Genomic DNA, 17,655 nt, shown 5'->3' on the forward strand with positions numbered 1-17,655 from the left:
TGTCAGGACCCAGCCGGGGCCCTAAGGCCACTAACCCACCCAGCGGCCCCAAGAGCGAGCGGCCCCAAGAGCGAGCGGCCCCGTCCGCATCCTGTTTACAGGCGCGTCACTTCCTTCCGCCCGCGTCACCGCCCCCCCTTCCCGAACCTTGGCCGGAAGTCAAGCAGCCTGAGGCGGAAGGGGCGGGACCAACACGGGGCGGAGGCGGGGCCTAGCACGCTGGGGGTGGAACCGGAAGCCCCTTCCCCGAGACTACGCCACGTCCGGGCGGCAGTGGGGCCAAGCAGTGTACCATGGCGGACTGGACTCGGGGTGAGCGCGGCAGGACCGGGACCGACGTCGCTGCCCGCAGGAGCAGCGTGTGTCTGTTCCCGGCCCCGCGAGGGTGACCTGGGCGGGGAGGACCCTGCCGGGACTGGCCGCTGGGACGGAAACCGGGCGGGGTGGCCGGGCCGCGCCGGGGTTGGGGGGGGGTGTTGCTGGCGTCTCCGCCCTGCGCAGCTGCGGGGTCTGGAGCTCCGTGTTGGGACGCGGGGCCCCCACCCGCTCCGCTCCCGGGAGATCCCGCGTGGGGTCGTGGCTCCTCGGCCGGGCCACCCGGTCGGCAGGTCCGGAGGCTGGCCCTGGGAGGACGGGCAGTGCGCGGTGGGAGGGCCCAAGCAGGCCCTACGGACTTGGGCCCCGGGCGCCCCGTCTGTCCCTCTCGGTGCCCGTGTTCTCATATGCGAAGTGGGTGCTGATGCTGGTCTTGATGGACCGTAGAGACGATTAGAGAAACTAACGAACAAAATGGTTGGCAGGACACTGGCACCGCTTCCTTTGGGGTCTGCGCACGTCAGTGATTCCTAGGTCGCGCCCTGCCCTGAGGTGGGTCACATCGAGGCTAATTCTTCCCATGCATCAGACCAATGGCGAATTTTCACTCTGCGCTTGGGGGGTGGCCTTTCTCACCCACCTGATGCGACAGGAGTTTGGCATCACCTGGCACAGCCTGTCACAGGCCAGGCTTCTACAAGTACCATGCTCTGGGGTCACAGGAGGCCTGTGTGGGATGCAGACGAGGATCTGCTGTCTGGGTCAACCTCAGCTCCCATGGCGGGGAGGGGGAGCTTTGCTCAGTCGTTTTCTCTGCAGTAAAGGGCGTTCCTGATGTACTGCCTTGGTTACTTGTCACCTCTACAGGACCCGATTCACAGGTTGTCCTTGCAGCGGCCTTCCTGTCACCCTTCTGGGTGCTCTTCCCAAGTCTTTCCTGTGCCCGTACCAGAGCTCACTGTTTTTCTTTGAGAACGAGTCCCAAGTACACAGATGGTGATGCCTGTGGTGTTGCATCTCATCAGTGTCGCAGGGCTTGGTCTAGGTTCTGGTACATCAGTATCAGAGAGTGTCCGTTGGACTGAACCTGTTGGGGGCACCTGCCCATCCCTGCCTGGATGTGCTCGCATGGCAGGTGCTCTCATACGTCATCGTTTACACACCCTGTCTCACAGGTGCAAGGTCCACCCAATGGAACCTGGGTTAGGGCTGGACCTGCTCAGCAGACGCTGGTGGTCCTAGTCCCCCTAGATGTCTGATTCGGCCAGACACAATTGGAGTGTGGGTACAAGGGCTGTACTCATGGGTGGATGCAGCCCCTCAGCCTCTCTTTCTTCTCGCAGCTCAGAGTCCTGGTGCTGTGGAGGAGATTCTAGACCAAGAGAACAAGCGGATGGCTGACAGCCTGGCCTCCAAGGTCACCAGGCTCAAATCGGTCAGTCGTGGCCCTCTCCTCTCCCCTCCGCATGGTGCCCTTGTGGAGCAGGGATTAGAGGGAGGGCAGAGGGCCTGGAGTTTCTCGCAGTTTTCTATCCTCCTAATCCCACCTGTGGCTGTGCTCATCTGCATGAGGTCCCAGGTGGCACCTGGATTTTTCTGACCTCTGCTGGTGGCACCATGTCTAGCAGAGTTGTTAGTAAGGTCCGGCTGGTCCTGAGAAGGGTGAATGCCCTGTTATATGTCTGCCCTGGCTTGACCCTGCCCTCTTTGTGTCCTGACCAGCTGGCCCTGGACATCGATAGGGATGCGGAGGACCAGAACCAGTACCTGGATGGCATGGTAAGGGTCTGCGGCATGCTCGAGTCACGGTCACTCTGCCCCCACACTGCCTGCTGCGCAGGTCCCCAGCATTTCCTGTCCTTCAGCGCTGGTGCAGGTGGGTAGTCAAGGCACTGCCCCTATGTGACCTTTCTGGGATTTTCCCTCAGGACTCAGATTTCACAAGCATGACCAGCCTGCTTACGGGGAGTGTGAAGCGCTTTTCCACAATGGCAAGGTCCGGGCGAGACAACCGGAAGCTTCTGTGTGGTATGGCTGTGGGCCTGATTGTGGTCTTCTTCATCCTCACCTACATCTTGTCGAGGGCGAGGACATGAGCCATGGGAGCTGGCTTCTGTGGGTGACAAGGGTGGCCAGGGTCTCCCCTGCCTGGCATCCTGGGCTCCAGAGGACTCACCTGCAAAATACTCCTGTGCATTTACAATCGTGGGTTAGGAATCTTTCTGTGTAGCAGGAGGCCGCGGTACCTCTAACCCATCGAGTTCACGTTGGCTAGTCCCATGTGTGGAAGGGACTCTTTCCCTCAGGGAAACCAAGGCCCAGCCCTCACCCTCACCCCTAGGTGCTAGAGACCCCAGCAGAGCTGGGGCCACAGCGTGTTGGGAAGAACCAGGTCTGAGCAGAGCAGCTGTCAAATCCTGGGCATGGCAACCTGTGACTGGCAGCTGTTCTGCTAGCTCTCTGGGCTCTGACACCTTAAGGCCACTCTCAACATTTGTGATCTGAGGTGCCTGGAGCTGACACAGGAGAGAGCTGTGGCTGTGAACTTCTAGGGAGTGCCCTCTCTTCCAACTGAGGGTCTTTGCCTGGAGACATTTACCCTGGCCAGGGCTTCTGAGTATGGGTGGACCGGCGCAGGGTGGAGCCCCTGCTGCAAGGCCCTTGGGCCTGACTTCAGCTGCACAGGTGGAGGAGTGGACACACAGCCTTGGCTGGAGGCACTGGCCCAGGACCTGTCTGGGTCATATGGTTGCGTTTCCAGGAGCAGAAAGTCATGCTGTCAGGCCTCAGGACCCAGCACCAAAGATGTTCCCAGGGAAATGGACCTAGACACGGACTGGTCTGGCATTTCAGAGTCAGGCAGAGTGTTGGAGGCGAGAGGCTTCTCTGAGAGGACCCTCTTTGTAAGACCTGTAGGCCACCTGTAGAGAGTCGCCTCTCAGTTGTGGGTAATTTTTGCCCCCCATGAAGCCCTGCCCTTCCTCCCATGGCCAATCTTTGCCGTGACCAAGCTCTGTGCCCTTTCTTGTCCCCAGCCTCTGCAGACTGCCTGTCTCACCCATCTCTCTCTGGGCCCTCAAGTCCACTTGGCCAGCTCCATGTTGACAGAACTAAACGTTTTCCCACCCCACAGTGCGATCTCAACACCTTTGTCTTTGTGTAAAGACACCCTTAAGGAATGAGCCCTGCAGCTCTGATCTTCTGCCTTCCAGTTGCTCCCTAGGACTGTTGGCTCACTGTCCACCCACCCACGTGGCCATACCATGTGTCCTGTCCATCCACAACTGCTTCCTCTGAACCCGATGGATCAGCCACAGCCGGGCGCTGGCTCTGCCTTGCTCTGGCCTTCAGCCCCGGGCACCCTCGCCTTGCCATCCCCTTCCTCCACCTCCATCCAGCAGGCCATCTTTCTTTGTGCACACCTGCCACAACCTCCTTTTCTTGTCGCCTGGCCCTTCCATTGCACCTGGCTGGGCCCCTAAGTGTGCTGGAGGTGGGGATGCCTTCTTGCTTCCGAGCTCCCTGTCCTAACCTCCTCCCATCCAGCACAGGCTCAGCTCTCATCTGGCAAGGCCGGCTTGACTGCCTTGTGTCTCTGGGGCTTTGCTGTTTCCCTGAAACCCTCCCCTCTGGGCTGGCCTCCCCTTCGCAGGGCCATCCTCATTTCCCAGTGTCCTTGTGCGCCATGGCTGGGGCTTGTCTCTTGGTCACCAAGCGCCACAGCTGCCTGCATTGTGCCCCGTCCGGTCACTGTGGACACCACATCTATACCCCAATTGTGCATCCCCCCGTTTTTCGGGGCCGCGTGGTGCTGACCTCCACTTCCCAAGAACACAGCTGAGCCGTGGGGAACAAACCAGAGCCCAGCAGGTGTTTGCTGTGAGCAGTGCCCGTTCGTCTTGCTGCTGCCACCTTGCTCCTCAGGCCTCCGTCCCCCTTCCCCTCCATCTCTGGCAACTCTGGGCTCTGGGCTGTAGGTCCCTTCCGGTTGGCTGTTTTGTTTCTCGTTTTTCTCATCATGTGAGGGTGAGTTCCATGAAGGGGAACGGCAGCCCTGTGAGTTTGTCACACCAGAGTCCCCGAGGGCCCCACCCTCCCCCTCTGGCTCTGCCCTGTACACGCAGCACCTGGACCTGTGGATTAGTGGGGTTAGCTGCCTTTGGTCCCTGATGCAATAAAACAAAACCTCGGGGGCCCAGTGTGAGGGCCGGGATTGTCCACTCTGCCAAGTGAGGGCAAACTGCCAGTTTGTATCCCATAATTCAAGAGTAAGACATTTTAACACTAAAAATTTGGAATAAACATAGCTTCATGAAGTAACCACATGGTCCTTGTCCTCGTTTCCTTGGGATTTGAAGGAGTTTTGTCGAGCTGAGCCTGGTCCACAGGCCTGCTGTGGGCACCGGGGCTATAGGTCCTCCCCTTTCCTGTCCCCACTTCTCAGGGGTCCCTGTGTCCTTCCTTTTCCACTCAGGCCTGGCCTCAGGCAGAGTAGCCACAGGTACCATGTCTCTGCCCAGGGTCCTGCAGCTCATGTGGGGATGAGGGTGGCATTACCTCCTAAGCACCGAGTGAGTGAGTGGGAATTGCTCAGGGGCGGAGCCCAGCGTGTTCACAGCCAGCTGGGCTGCGCACATTCGGGTGACAGCCTACCAGTGTGTCTGACGGGGCTGCCCCCTGAAGTGATCTCCCCTCAAGGCGAGGTGCAGTCCCAGCTCCACCCCTTAAGGCCTGGCCTTGGCTCCTGGGCGGCTTCTGGAAGGTCCCTCTTCTGGCCATTTGAGACGCCACCTGCCCCCTCCCCCTCCATGCTCCCCGCATGTGTAACAACTCCAAACTTTGTCACTTAAAACAGCAATGACCACGTGTCTTATTACTATGGTCAACACTGGAGGTGGCACCACGAGGACGGGGCTGCCGTCCTGGAAGCCCCTGTGTCTGGAGGGCAGTACAGTGGGGACTGCACATGGCCTCACACATTGAGCTCACACCGTGGCGGCTGGTGCTGGAGGGGAGCCCGTATCCCACTATCCAGGTGGTCACAGGCTCCAGTGCAGACTCAAGGGGAGGGACACAGGGCCCGTCTCAGGAGAGAGCACATGTGGGCACGGGGTGGCCGTCTTTGGGACTCAAGGCAGCATCAGGAGGACAGGCACGGGTGTCTGAGGCTCCTGGGCCTCCCACCTCTCACCATGCAGACCCCAGGCCCTGGAAACCAGGACAGGGCCCTGTGTGGGTCCCTTTCTAGAAGACCTTGATCATTCCCCCAAGCAAACCCTTCCAAATTAGAATCCACGATTTATTAAATAATGTGGCACAGCAGGAAACAAGATGAACAAGTAGGAAAGTAGTGTAGAGAAAAATACGTGGTCACAACTGTCCAGGCAAGCATGCTCTGCCTGCAGGGCCAGACTGGCGGTGCCCAGCTAGTGGAAGGAGGGTAGAGCCCAACGGCCCAGGGAACCTCCTGCGGGAACGTGATGTGCAGAGGCCGGGCTGGCAGGTGGGGTGGGGGCTGGGGCTATTCCTCGACATCGACGACCAGAGGTGTCATATAGTCAGAATGTTTGATGCCGAAGGTGACAATGGGGGCGCAGGGCTTGGTCATGGTCACCTGGGAGGGGGGAGGCTTTTAGGAGAGCCAGCACCACCGCCCCACCCCACAGGCTGCCGCAGTCCCTCCTGAACCCAGGGCCAAGGTGGCCAGGTGCCAAGGCTGTGCTGCCAGCTTGAACACAGCACTCAGCAGCATTAATGTCACAGTGTTTGGGGATGCCACGGCCAGCTGGGAAAAAGGGGAGGGTTTCATTCTTTGTCCCTGAACGGTGGCCTCTTGGGCTAGTGCTGGAAATGCACAGGGTCCTGAGGGTGAGGGCGCAGGCCCTTTCCCTCCTCCCTGCTCTGGGCCCTACCCCTGCCCCCCACCCCTCCACCCCCCAGGTTGTGCCCCCCTCCCCCAGCACAGACCCCTCTTGTCTATGCTCTTTCTGGACCTTCTCAGGGCTGTGGGCTCCTGGTCCTGGCTTGAGGGTCTTGTCCCCTGGGGGCTCCACTCGGGCAGCCATGGTGTACTGTGGAGCCTTGAACTTGGTCACCTGCACATCAGTCTGGCGGTAGGCCGCAGGACCTGGGGTCTGAGAGGCCAAGGAGGCTCAGACAGGCTCAGTGTCCCCAGGACACATGGCCCCAGAGGTCAGGGGGTCTGCGTTGGATGAGAGGTTTCAGACCCTGAGTCACCAGGGTCACCTCCAAACTGGTGCCTGTGCATCAGGTTCTCTTCTGCCTCTGTCATGCGTGGGGACAACACTCACTGCTGCAGGACACCTCTATGTGGGGCATCACCCCCACCATTTCAGCCTTACTGTGCAACGACATCCCCAGTGAGTGCTGATGCTGGCAGGTCCCTTCTGTGAGTGAGTGTGTGTGTGTGTGAGGCCCCTTCCCTGCCGGGACATGTCCTGTTGGATGTGGGCAGTGGCCTGGGGCTGGACGAGCAGTGCAAGGCACTGTGACACTGCCTCACTGTCTCCGGCCCCTCCAGCTCCCAGGCCTGCCCCAGGGCCTTTGCACTGGCTGTTTCCACAGCCGGAAGTTTCCTCCCCAAATAGCTCCTGGTTTATTTTTTCTCTTCTTCCTTCCAAGCCACCCTAGCTGAGACTGCTTCTTGCCCTGCAGGCGGCGCCCATAACCCCTTCTCTGCTTGTCTTCAGCAGGGGCTTGGCCTCTCCCTGCTGGTCTGTTGCCCACCCCACACTGCTGGGTGTAGGCCCAGCACAGGGAGGCACCCAGAGGATGAGCGGTTGAGGGGGCTGGGGGGACTTCACAGGACAGGGTGGGGCTAGTGGGTCCTGGCCTGGGGGGCGGTGCAGTGCTCTGTCCCTGGCTGGGGTGACCCTTGCCTTGTGCAGGTCGTCGCTGAAGCTGCCCAGCTTGCTGCGGCCCTTGATGGAGAAGGAAGGCTGGGAGGCCTTGCCGACGGCGTGCGGCCCCATCACCACGGGCAGCACATATGCAGCAGGCCCTGCAGGGCACCTGGACTCAGGCCAGAGCAGGCCCTCTGGCTCCCTCCCAGGGCTCCGTCCAGCCCGGGGACCAGCCGTCAGCCTGCCCCGCTCACCCGCCCGACCCGAGACCCCCAGGTCCGGTCAGCTGCGGACCTGGGCTGCTGTCCACTCGGAAGGTCTTGGTCCGAGCAGAGATGGAGTGGCTGGGTGCCGAGCCGAACACATGCTTGGTAGATTTCTCTGGAAAGTAGTCGCCTGGGGGTGGAGGAGAGGGGTGCTGGGACAGCAAGGATGTGGGTGCCTGGCCTGGTTTGGGGGCTCAAAGAGGAGCACCCGACATTTCAGGTGTGGTAACCAGGTTTGGTCAGAGGTGTCCAGCATGAAAACGCTGACTTCAGGGCTGGAGGGACAGGGGGCCCTTTTCGGGCAGAGGGACTGGGGGTTGATGTGGTCTTGGCCCTGGGCTGAGGAAGGTCCAGGTTGGTGCTTGGCTTGAGGGTCTCAGAGGCTCCTCTGCCCAGGCCTGACATTGCGCCCTTCAGAGCAGAAAGATGGGAGGGGCGGGCAGGACTGAGGCTGGGACAGGGCAGAGGCAGGGTCACTCACCCGGGCCAGGGGTCAGCATGGTCTTGGTGTGGTAGCGCCCCAGGATGGAGTAAGTGGGTCCAAGGTCCTTGCCGGTCCTAAGTATCTTGGGGTTCACACTGTAGCGGGGCCCCGGGGAGCAGTTCTCTGCCAGGAGCATGGGGGCCCCACGGAAGCTGTAGGCTGGTGCCCGCAGCTTGGTGGGCGTGTGCTTCACGAAGCCTGTGGGTGCAGTGGGCTCTGAGCAGCCTGAGCCAGACCTACCCTAGGGCTGGGAGTCAGAGACTGAGCCCCAGGCCCACCCCAAGCCCAGCTCCTGTCCCCTCCACCTGCCCCACCTCCCCCCACGCTCAGGCTCTTACCTGTGGTGGGTGGAATCAGGTACTTGGGTCCAGGACTGCTGTAGAGCGCCATGATGGGCCCCCGGGGCCGGTGGGGCCTCCAGGTACCCACCCATGTCTCCTCTGCCATGGCTGGCTCTGTCCATGGGCAAGAGGGTGACCGGATGCTGGGTGGCCCCTGCCATGTCCTCCCGGCCCCCATGCCCCCAGTCCCTGCTCCTGCTGATGCTGATGGGGCAGAACTGCAGGCTGCTGCATCCTCATCCTCTGGGGGGTCTGGAGCCAGGAGTTAGGGGCAGCGGGAGCTTTCTGCTTGGAGCGGTAAGCTCACTCTTTCCTCACCAGCTCCCAGGATGAGGTCAGACCCTGGTGCAAGCCCAGAGGAGCTGTCAATCCTGGCCCTTGACTGACCACCCCTCTTGGTCCTAAGGCAGGCCTGGGCAGCTTCATCCTACTCAGAGGACCCTGGCAAGGAGCGGGCTGGCAAAGGTGGGGAACGTCTTGGCTGAGGCTGTGCAGTGGAGCAGGGAGGTGCTGCTCCAGAGGGGGCCTTACCTCTTTGGTGCAGGAGCTGCTGTGGACACAGCCCACTCAGAGGCCGTCCTGTTCCCCGGCCTCAGCGCCAGGGAGTTCCCACAAAAGGAGCATGGAGAGAAAGGCCTTCCTCTCTTCCTGGGGGCTTTGAGAATTGGGGAGGGATCCCCGCTCCTGAGCTCTAGAATGTGGCTCTGTGGGACAGTGGGTTCTAGATCCCTGTGTGTGTGATGAAGACAATGGCCTCTGCCCAGGAGCTCCCACTCCAGAGCTCCCTCACCAGGGACCCCTTATGAAGGTCCCCCGGGCCATGCCCCATACCCTCCGCCAGGGCCTCTCCACGAGGCCCATCTCTTCATGGCTGGCAGGGGACAGAGGTGTGGGAGAAGGAACAGGGCAGTGAGGTCATGGGTCCAGATCCCGGATGGCCAAGGAGGGAATGTGAGGATCTCACTCAGACCTGCCCCCAGCAGAGACCACCGAGCTGGGGTAACTGAGTTGCAGGGTACTGGCTGTTGGGGATCCTGGATCCAGGTTTGCGTCAGGGTCTGCAGGCTGTGGACGGGCGGAGCTGGTGTGTGAAGGTGCTGCTGTCCTGGCTGCCCTTCCTTGGACCACGTGGCCACTGCCAGCCCCTCCCACCCCTTTGATCCTGGGTGTCCTCGTGAGCAGGCGCACGTTCTTGTAACCCTTACCCTTATCGGGGTCCTCCTGGGGCTCAAGCTCGGTCCTGGTCTCTTTCCCTGGGTGGCTTTAGGGACGGAGATTGTTCTCCAACCTCCGTGGACCTGTGTGTGCTGTCGGTGCCACTGTGTGCATTCACAGTGCCCAGCTGTTGTCCTGCAACACCAACTTCCAGTGCTGACTCCTCCCCACACTCGTGGGCGAGATGGGGTGTGGACCCGTCTGTTCCCACCTGCCCCGGACACTTCCTCTTTCTGGGCTCTTTGCCTCTCCCTGCTCCGAGTGCCTGCTCCTGCAGACCCTGTGTCTGCACGTCCGCTTGTCTGTGCTCTGTCCACAGCCTACATGCTGTCTGCCTGGATTTCTGTTTGGGTTGCCCCCCCGTTGCTGGCTCCTGTTGTATCCTGTTTCTGTGTGTCCCTCTGTGTGGGGCTTCTCTCTTGTGTGAGCTCCTTGCTTGTGACCCTGTGTATGTTAGTCTGCACATGTGGGTCTGCATGTGTGGCTGTGTCCCCGAGTGTGTTCTTGATGTGACCTTCCATGTGTTGCTGGAGGCGAGGAGAGGCAGGAGCCTGAGCTGCAGGAGACTTTATTGATTAAAGGGTTGGAGGGTAAATTTACACGTGGGGAGGCCAGGGTGGCGCAGCATGTCCATGTCTGCTTGTGTGGCTGGCCCTGTGCTGCTTGGAGCCACTTCTGGGGTCCACTTAGGTGCCATCTCAACTGCCCAGCACTTGCACCTGGAAGGCAGACATGTGTGGGCCGAGAGGGCTGTCCATCGACAGCTGCAGAGCCACAGCTCTGCAGGGAAGCGGGCCTGGGCCAGCCTCACAGGGGATGGTGGGCTCCCGCACTTTGTGGCCCGTCCCCTCCTAGCAGCTGGGAGGTGTTGTGTGTGCACACATGACTGCATGTGTGTGCATAGGTGGTATGTGAGTGTGTGAGAGTGTTCATGTCCCGGTGTAAGCATGCTTGTGTGAATGCACGTACTGTAGCCCACGGCTGGAGGGGAGTCATCCGTGGAGTCTGGGGGCTGCTCTGTGGGCAGGGAGGTCTGGGGCATCCACCTTGGCTGGCTGAGGCAGGTTGGTTTCCTGTGGGGCGGTGGCTGTAGGGTGCTGTGTTGGGCAGGTGATTGGGGGCCGTGCATAGGGATCTTTGGGGAGTGGGGTGTCCCACCAGCCCTGGTACCAGCAGCTTGACCAGCTCTGCCTTGTGCATGGGCTGCAGGCCGTCTATGCAGGACTTGAGCGCCGTCAGTGCTGACTTGGCATCCTCATTGACGTCGAACTTGCCCAGGGGCCCCTCGTAGAGCTCTTCTGGGGTCCCCACCAGCAGTGTTTGTAGGAAGTCCAGGAAAAACTCATTGTCGTCCTCCCCTGCAGCCACCAGCCCTGTGTCGTGGGGGCGAGATGACGCCAAGACAGGACCTGCCCCCAGGCTGGAACCTCTGTGCGTCTCCCGACCTTCCCCATCAGTGCCCACCTCTTCTCCCCAGGTCTCCCTCCGTATTAGCCCTCGACCCCACCTGCCCGCAGACCTCTCCCCCATCATGCCTGCTCCCAGCTTCCCTGATTTCCGCTCCGGGATCCCTGGGAAGGGAAAGCCAAACCTCGGGTGTGGGGAGAATTTCCTAACTAACTTTGGAACTACCCCAGACCAGCCCCCCACCATGTGCTGGGACCGTGGTGTCTGCTGCCGCCCAGTGCCCAGTGCACAGACTCACCGCAGATGCAGAACAAGGTGAGGGCCACCCGCAGCACGCCACTGCTCGCCTTCATGGCGATAGGCTCAGGAGCTGCCTCGGGGCCGGATCCCGGGGGTTTTATGCCTCAGCAGGCGGCACCTCGCCCAGGGGGCGGGCCGGACCTGCCCATCAGGAGCTGGTGAGCACAGCACAGGTGAGGCGCATCCCTGGGTCCCCACTGCCCCCCAGTGGGTGCCAAGCAGCAACAGGCTTTGGTGGCTTGTGAGGGGAGGACCTAGACCACATGCTGGACAGTGCAGAGGGCCCGGTGCTCACCGTGCTGTGTGGCCTGGGTCTGCATCTGGGAATCTCCAATGGGGCAGGGGCCTCCTCACTACACAGACGGGGGTGGCCACACATGCAGATGGGGCAGAGGGCGTCCTGGGGGCTGTGGATCCGGGTGGTGGGAGATGGGCCCAGGGCCACAGGAGGCCTGAAGTGGGTGGTAGCATTAGGGGTCAGGGGGGTGGCCTGAGAGGACCCGAGGGACGTGGAGCTGGGCCACCCCTGGGCCTGGTCACAGCAGGAGATGAGGTAGGGGCCACAGCCGGGGACGTCTAACCCTCGGGGAGAGCGTCCAAGAGCATGTTATAATGGAGCAGGAGGCCGGGACACCTGGGGCCCCCAAAACAAATCGCCCTAACAGCACCGTTCCTGGGGTGTTGGAGTCCTGGCCCTCTCACTCTGGCCCCTGCCCCTGTCCTCTGCTGCCACCTGGTGGCTGATGGTGTCCCATGGGACCCTGGCCTGCCCACCTGCAGGGTCTCTGTCAGGACCCTGAGGCCCTTGTTCCAGAGGCTGCTCAGCCTTTGGGGGGTTCCTCATTAAGACCTGATCTTCCTCTCCCCTGTACTGTCGGGTCAAACCCAATCATGCCCCCTTGGCCCTGAATATCTCCTGTTCTGATGCAGACCCCAGACCGTTGCTCTGTGCCCCTCACGAGCATTGCCTCTGACTTCAGTGGCTTTCATCTACTTAGACCCCTGTTTATAATGAATCTTCTGTAACCCCCTTGGCTAACCCAAAATTAAATCTGTAAATGATATAACCTGCTTATACACGTAATTTCAAAAGAATAGGAGAAACAATGTAATGACATCATCTGTAAGGAAGCCCTGTAGGAACAGGGACCGTGCTCAGGCAGATGTGACTCCCTGTCCAGGAGGCCCCCGGGGTTTCGAGCTCAGGCGTCTGTCGCCCCCCACCCCCTGCTCTGAGAGACCCGCACTGTCTTGAACTCGGTGCTGCCTGTTGTGATCACCTGGGGAGATTTTTTGTCCTTATTTATTTTAATTTATCAATATACGATGTAGTTGATTTGTGTGTCCCTTTACCAATCCCTCATTTTCTCCCCTCCATCTCCCCCGGGGAGATTGTTTTAAGCGCTGGCCTGGGCTTTGCTCCAACATAGACCCACTGAGGCAGAGCCCTGGGGTGGGGCCTGGACCCCAACCCTGACGTGCAGAGCTGCGTCCTGTGGAGCGCATCCTCCTCGGCACCTGTCCTCTCTCTCTCTGTTTTCTCCGCAGGCTGCAGGTGGAGCAGGCGAAGAGTGTTCTCTCCTCCCCACCCCCGGCCCCTCTCCAGCCCTCCCCAGCACCTCCCGGCAGCACCTCCAACCCTCTCAGGGTCGCTGAGGATCTGAGCATCTCGTCCTGTCCGTGCTCACCACTCCTGTGTCCTGTTGGGCCACATCTCTGTCCTGGTAGCTAATCCATCTCACACCCTAGACCCTCGTTCCCTGGCCCCCTCGCCCTCCACGTGCGTCAGACAGCTGCCCACCACTGCACTCCCTTCTAAAGCTCCACTTCAGGGGCCCTCCTCACCATCTCCTGTCTCCGGGCTCGGTCCCCCGGGGCCCCCAGCCAGTCCAGTAGTTATTTGGGGAGCATTAGTGCTGAGCCCAGCACGCATTCATTGGAGCACGGTCGCAATCGCCCCCTGCTCACACCCTCAGCCTCCTGCCCCTTCCTTCTCCATTTGCTCTGACAAAGCCCTGACACTGCACCAACCCAACTCTGCCCACCTGGCAGAATGAGGCTGGAAGCCCTCACGCGAGGACCTCACTTCAAGACCACAACCTTGGGTGGGCCCTCAGGTGCTGCCATGACTTCTGCTAGATTTCTGCGGCGGGGTGTCCTCTCATCCTTGGAGGGGGCTCCTGTCACACTGCCCTCCTACCTTACACTTTACACCTCGGCCCTTCTTTTACCAAGAAACTGAAGTAATCAGAAAAGAAAAACATACCCACCAGATCTACCAACATGCCATCGTTTATTGGCATCTAGGTCATATTTACTCGTGTTATCCCAGATGAATTGTCATCCTGAATATCCATGGCCAAAGCTCTTATCTGCACACTTTGTATCAAGTCACACTCCATTCTGGCTTTGTGACCCAGGAGTGCCTGGGCCTTCTCTTGTTAGCCTAATTTGGTTAATGAAAAGCATCAGATATCAGAAAAAAGATCAAAGGGTCAGGGTCAGGGTCGAGTTCAGGGTTGGGGTTGAGGTCTGGGTCAGGGTTAGGGTTACGGTTATTGCTCGGGATAGGACTTAGGGTTTGGGTTTGGGGCTCGGGTCCGGGTTCAGGTTGGGGTTCGGGTTAGGTTAGGGTTCGGATTGGGGTTTTGGGTTCGGGTTTGGGTCACAGTCAGGGTCAGGATCAGGGTTTAGGGTTTGGATTAGGGTTAGGGGCTAAGGGTTAGGGATAGGGTTAGGGTTAGATTTCAGAATTCCTTGAAGCTACATGCAAGTGCTACATGGTGGTGCTTGTGTTAGTAAAGTTAAATTTTGTTCAATGTGGGTAAACTGCTGTGAGCCTTTTTCTGAGAAATATTCAACAATATTTTCTACCTTGTGTGGAAGGCCCTTCCAATGGGCTTTTTCCATAGCGGCTGCAAAGCTAAAATCCTTCGAGCTATATGCTAATTCTACATACCAGATCTTTGCTTCACTGAGTTAAGCTTGATTCTAAATGGGAAACTTGTGGGACTCCCTTTCACAGAGATTTTCAGGGAGTCTTCTCCGACCATATGTCCAATGCTGCCTCTATAGGCCTTTCCCATACCCATTCCGAAAAAGAATTCCTGCAAGCTAGATGTGAGATGCACACGGCGGTGCTTGTGTACATAAAGTTAAACTTTGTTCTAAACAGGTGGTCTTCTGTGTGTCTTTTTCACAGAGACATTCAACAACGTTTACTGGCCGTGGATGGACGACTGTTCCAGGGGGCTCTTCCCACAGCCGCTTCAAAGCAACGTTCCTGCGAGCGATGGGAATTCCACACACCGCTGCTTCGGCTGCTTCGCCTCGCTGAGTTGACCTTGATTCTGAATGGGGAACCTTGTGTGACTCTTTCACAAAGCTTTTCAAAGAATCTTCTCTGACATTATACCCAACGCTGCTTCCATAGGCATTTCCCATTCTTGTTTTTAGGGTAGGGTTAGGGTTGGGGGTTAGGGCTAGGGTTAGGGGTTGGGGCTAGAGGTTAGGGGCTAGGGTTAGGGCTAGGGCTAGGGGTTGGGGCTAGGGTTAGTGTAGGGTTAGGGTAGGGTTAGGGTTAGGGGTTGGCGCTAGAGGTTAGGGGCTAGGGTTAGGGCTAGGGCTAGGGGTTGGGGCTAGGGTTAGGGTAGGGTTAGGGTTGGGTTTTAGAATTCCTTGAAGCTACATGCAAGTTCTACATGGTGGTGCTTGTGTTCATGAAGTTAAATTTCGTTCAAAGCAAGTAAACTGACGTGAGTCTTTTTACCAGAGATATTCAACACTACTTTCTACCGTGCGCAGAAGCCTGTTCCAATGTGCTTTTCCCATAGCGATTGCAAAGCCGAACTCCTTTGAGCTGTGTGCGAGTTCTACACATCACTCTTTTGCTTCACTGAGTTAAGCTTGATTCTTCCCTTCCCTCCCCCCATTTCCTTTCTTCTCTCATTTATGAGTGAGGACATGTGGCATTTCTCTTTCTGTGCCTGGCTTATTTCACTTGACATAATTTTCTCTAAGTTCATCCATGTTGCTGTGAATGACATAATTTCATTCATTTTTATGGCAGAATAGTGTTCCACTGTGTATATATTCTACATTTTCTTCCAACTCTTAGCTATTGTAAACACAGCTGTGATAAACATGGGAGTGTCGGTGTCCCTTTGACATGATTTCCATTCCTTTGGGTATATCCCCAGCAGTGGGATTGCTGGATCATATGACAGGCCTATCTGTAGTTGTTTGAGGAACCTCCATACTGTTTTCCATATGGCTGTGCTAATTTACCCACCAACATTGTAGGAGGGTTACCCTTTCTCCACATCCTTGCAGGCATTTGTTATTCTGTCTTTTTGATACTGGCCAGTCTACTGGAGTAAGATGGAATCTCGGTGTGGTTTTGATTTGTATTTCCCTGATTCTTAGTGATTTTGAGCATTTTTTCATGTGTCTATTGGCCATTTGCATATCTTCCTTTGAGGACACCTATTCAGCTTCTTTGCCCATTTTTTAAAAAATCGGGTTACTTGTTTTTTTACTGTTAAGTTGTTTGAGTCCCTTATATGTTCTGGATATTAATCCTTTGTCAGATGCATAGTTTGCAAATATTTTCTCCCATTCTGTAGGTTGTCTTTCTGCTCTGTTAATTGTTTCTTTTGCTGCACAGAAGCTTTTCAGTTTGGTATAATCCCATTTATTTAGTTTTCCTTTTGTTACCTGTGCTTTCAGAGTCTTGTTCATAAAGTATTTGCCCAGTCCTACCTCCTGAAGTATTTCCCTTATGTTTTCTACTAATAGTTGTAGTTTTGGGTCTTATATATAAGACTTTAACACATTTTGACTTGATTTTTAGTGAGAGGTACAGGTCTAGTTTCATTCTTCTACATATGGATGCCCAGTTTTCCCAGCACAACTTGTTGAAGAAGCCATGCCTTTCCCAATGTATGTTCTTGTTGCCTTCATCAAGGATCAGTTGGCTATAAGTATGCAGGTGGTTGATTTCTCAGTTATCTATTCTGTTCCATTGGTCTGAGTGTCCTTTTTTTAATGCCGATACCATGCTGTTTTGGTTACTATAGCTTTGTAATATAATTTGAAGTCAGAAAATGTAATGCCTCCAGCTTTACTTTTTGCTCAGGATTGCTTTGGCTATTTGGGGTCTTTTGCTTTTCCATATGACTGTTAGGATTATTTTTTCTATTTCTATGAAGAATGTCATTGGTTTTTTGATGGAGATTGTGTTGAATCTTTAGATTGCTTTGGGTAGTATGGACATTTTCACAATGTTGGTTCTTCCAAGAGCATGGGATCTCTTTCCATTTTTCTGTGTCTTTAATTTCTTTCAGCAGTGATTTGTAGATCTTATTGTAGAGATCTTTCACCTCCTTGATTAAATTGATCATTCGGTATTTTATTTTATTTCACTTTTGGTGACTATTGTAAATGGGCTTCCTTTCTTGATTTCTTTTTCTGTTGGTTCATTGTTGGAGTATAAGAAAGCTACTGATTTATGCATGCTAATTTAGGTGAGGATGCCCACTCTCACCACTCTTATTTACCATAGCATTGTAAGTACTAGCCAGAGCAATCAGGCAAGAGAAAGAAAGAAAGGGCATCCAGATTGGAAAAGATGAAGTCAAATTATCCCTGTTTGCAGATGACATGGTCCTCTATATAGAAAAACCTAAAAACTCTACCTAAAAACTCTTAGAGCTGATAAACGATTTCAGTAAAGTTTCAGGATAAAAAATCAACATGCAAAAATCTAACTATAGGTTCTCTATTTCACACCCGTTTAGAAACCCTGAAAATGCTGGGTAGAAGTTTCAGAGACAGATGCCAGCCCTGCAGGTATCTGAATCGCAATGCAGGTAGAGAATCGCAAGTCTTTCCTGAGAAAGGCACAGCAATATTTAACTAGAATAAATTTTAAGAACCATTTATTAAGCTGAGAGGAAATGACAATTAGAAGATCAAATTGCAGGGGCCGGCCCATGGCTCACTCAGGAGAGTGTGATGCTGATAACACCAAGGCCACAGGTTTGGATCCCTATATAGGGATGGCTGGCCCGTGGCTCACTTGGGAGAGCGTGGTGCTGACAACACCAAGTCAAGGGTTAAGATCCCCTTACTGGTCATCTTTAAAAAAAAAAAAAAAAAAAAAAGATCAAATTGCAGGGCATAGGAACATTAATTTTCTTAACTTAAGAAAAACCTAAGCAGGAAAAAAGATAAAAATAACAGCAGAAAATGGTAATAAGTAAAAGAAATACAATTGATGCTGATGCTATGGTGGGCAGAATGACCCCAAACCCCATGTCCATGTCCTGATCTCCAGACCTTGTGAACACACTGTGGCACCTACCAGGGTGGAGTCAGGGTTGAAGATGGACTTAAGGTTCTGGCCAGCTGACCTCCACATGGGAGATAATCCTTGATTAACCTGGGGTGGAGCAGGAGAGAAA

The 17,655-nt window shown here is 56.2% G+C and overlaps 3 protein-coding genes across 4 annotated transcripts; 1 reads left to right on the forward strand and 2 right to left on the reverse strand.

Moving 5' to 3' along the window:
• Nucleotides 1-293: 293 nt before the first annotated feature.
• On the forward strand, nucleotides 294-4,640 carry BET1L (Bet1 golgi vesicular membrane trafficking protein-like). Its single transcript, XM_008586580.1, has 5 exons — nucleotides 294-359; nucleotides 502-568; nucleotides 1,659-1,750; nucleotides 2,038-2,094; nucleotides 2,244-4,640. Exons 1-5 carry the CDS (start codon nucleotides 294-296, stop codon nucleotides 2,409-2,411), a joined length of 450 nt encoding a protein of 149 aa, XP_008584802.1. The 3' UTR covers nucleotides 2,412-4,640.
• A 1,185-nt stretch (nucleotides 4,641-5,825) lies between these two features.
• On the reverse strand, nucleotides 5,826-8,377 carry ODF3 (outer dense fiber of sperm tails 3). Of its 2 annotated transcripts, XM_008586574.1 has the most exons (6): nucleotides 8,267-8,377; nucleotides 7,926-8,126; nucleotides 7,473-7,574; nucleotides 7,215-7,336; nucleotides 6,309-6,449; nucleotides 5,826-5,929 (listed from the first exon to the last, which is right to left on the reverse strand). In XM_008586574.1, exons 1-6 carry the CDS (start codon nucleotides 8,373-8,375, stop codon nucleotides 5,837-5,839), a joined length of 768 nt encoding a protein of 255 aa, XP_008584796.1. In that variant the 5' UTR covers nucleotides 8,376-8,377; the 3' UTR covers nucleotides 5,826-5,836. The 2 variants fall into 2 exon arrangements, with proteins under 2 accessions (XP_008584796.1, XP_008584797.1); XM_008586575.1 differs by lacking the exon at nucleotides 6,309-6,449 and having other exon boundaries at nucleotides 5,828-5,929.
• A 1,805-nt stretch (nucleotides 8,378-10,182) lies between these two features.
• Nucleotides 10,183-11,244, reverse strand: SCGB1C1 (secretoglobin, family 1C, member 1). Its single transcript, XM_008586576.1, has 3 exons — nucleotides 11,190-11,244; nucleotides 10,655-10,857; nucleotides 10,183-10,203 (listed from the first exon to the last, which is right to left on the reverse strand). Exons 1-3 carry the CDS (start codon nucleotides 11,242-11,244, stop codon nucleotides 10,183-10,185), a joined length of 279 nt encoding a protein of 92 aa, XP_008584798.1.
• Nucleotides 11,245-17,655: the final 6,411 nt, after the last annotated feature.

This window comes from Galeopterus variegatus, unplaced genomic scaffold (genome assembly GCF_000696425.1).
Source record: "Galeopterus variegatus unplaced genomic scaffold, G_variegatus-3.0.2 Scaffold4030, whole genome shotgun sequence".
NCBI classification, from domain to species: domain Eukaryota; kingdom Metazoa; phylum Chordata; class Mammalia; order Dermoptera; family Cynocephalidae; genus Galeopterus; species Galeopterus variegatus.

What these genes read in the sequence shown, in the direction of transcription:
- BET1L (XM_008586580.1), top strand. Translation starts at nt 294, where the DNA reads ATGGCGGACTGGACTCGGGGTGAGCGCGGCAGGACCGGGACCGACGTC. An exon ending in TCGCTGCCCGCAGGAGCAGC is followed by an intron (nt 360 to 501) that starts GTGTGTCTGTTC and finishes CGCCCTGCGCAG; the next exon opens with CTGCGGGGTCTGGAGCTCCG. An exon ending in ACCAGTACCTGGATGGCATG is followed by an intron (nt 2,095 to 2,243) that starts GTAAGGGTCTGC and finishes ATTTTCCCTCAG; the next exon opens with GACTCAGATTTCACAAGCAT.
- ODF3 (XM_008586574.1), bottom strand. Translation starts at nt 8,375, where the DNA reads ATGGCAGAGGAGACATGGGTGGGTACCTGGAGGCCCCACCGGCCCCGG. An exon ending in CATGCTGACCCCTGGCCCGG is followed by an intron (nt 7,575 to 7,925) that starts GTGAGTGACCCT and finishes CTCCACCCCCAG; the next exon opens with GCGACTACTTTCCAGAGAAA. An exon ending in TCAGCGACGACCTGCACAAG is followed by an intron (nt 6,450 to 7,214) that starts GCAAGGGTCACC and finishes TTGGCCTCTCAG; the next exon opens with ACCCCAGGTCCTGCGGCCTA.
- SCGB1C1 (XM_008586576.1), bottom strand. Translation starts at nt 11,244, where the DNA reads ATGAAGGCGAGCAGTGGCGTGCTGCGGGTGGCCCTCACCTTGTTCTGC. An exon ending in CACCTTGTTCTGCATCTGCG is followed by an intron (nt 10,858 to 11,189) that starts GTGAGTCTGTGC and finishes CCCACGACACAG; the next exon opens with GGCTGGTGGCTGCAGGGGAG. An exon ending in CAGAGCTGGTCAAGCTGCTG is followed by an intron (nt 10,204 to 10,654) that starts GTACCAGGGCTG and finishes TCTGCCTTCCAG; the next exon opens with GTGCAAGTGCTGGGCAGTTG.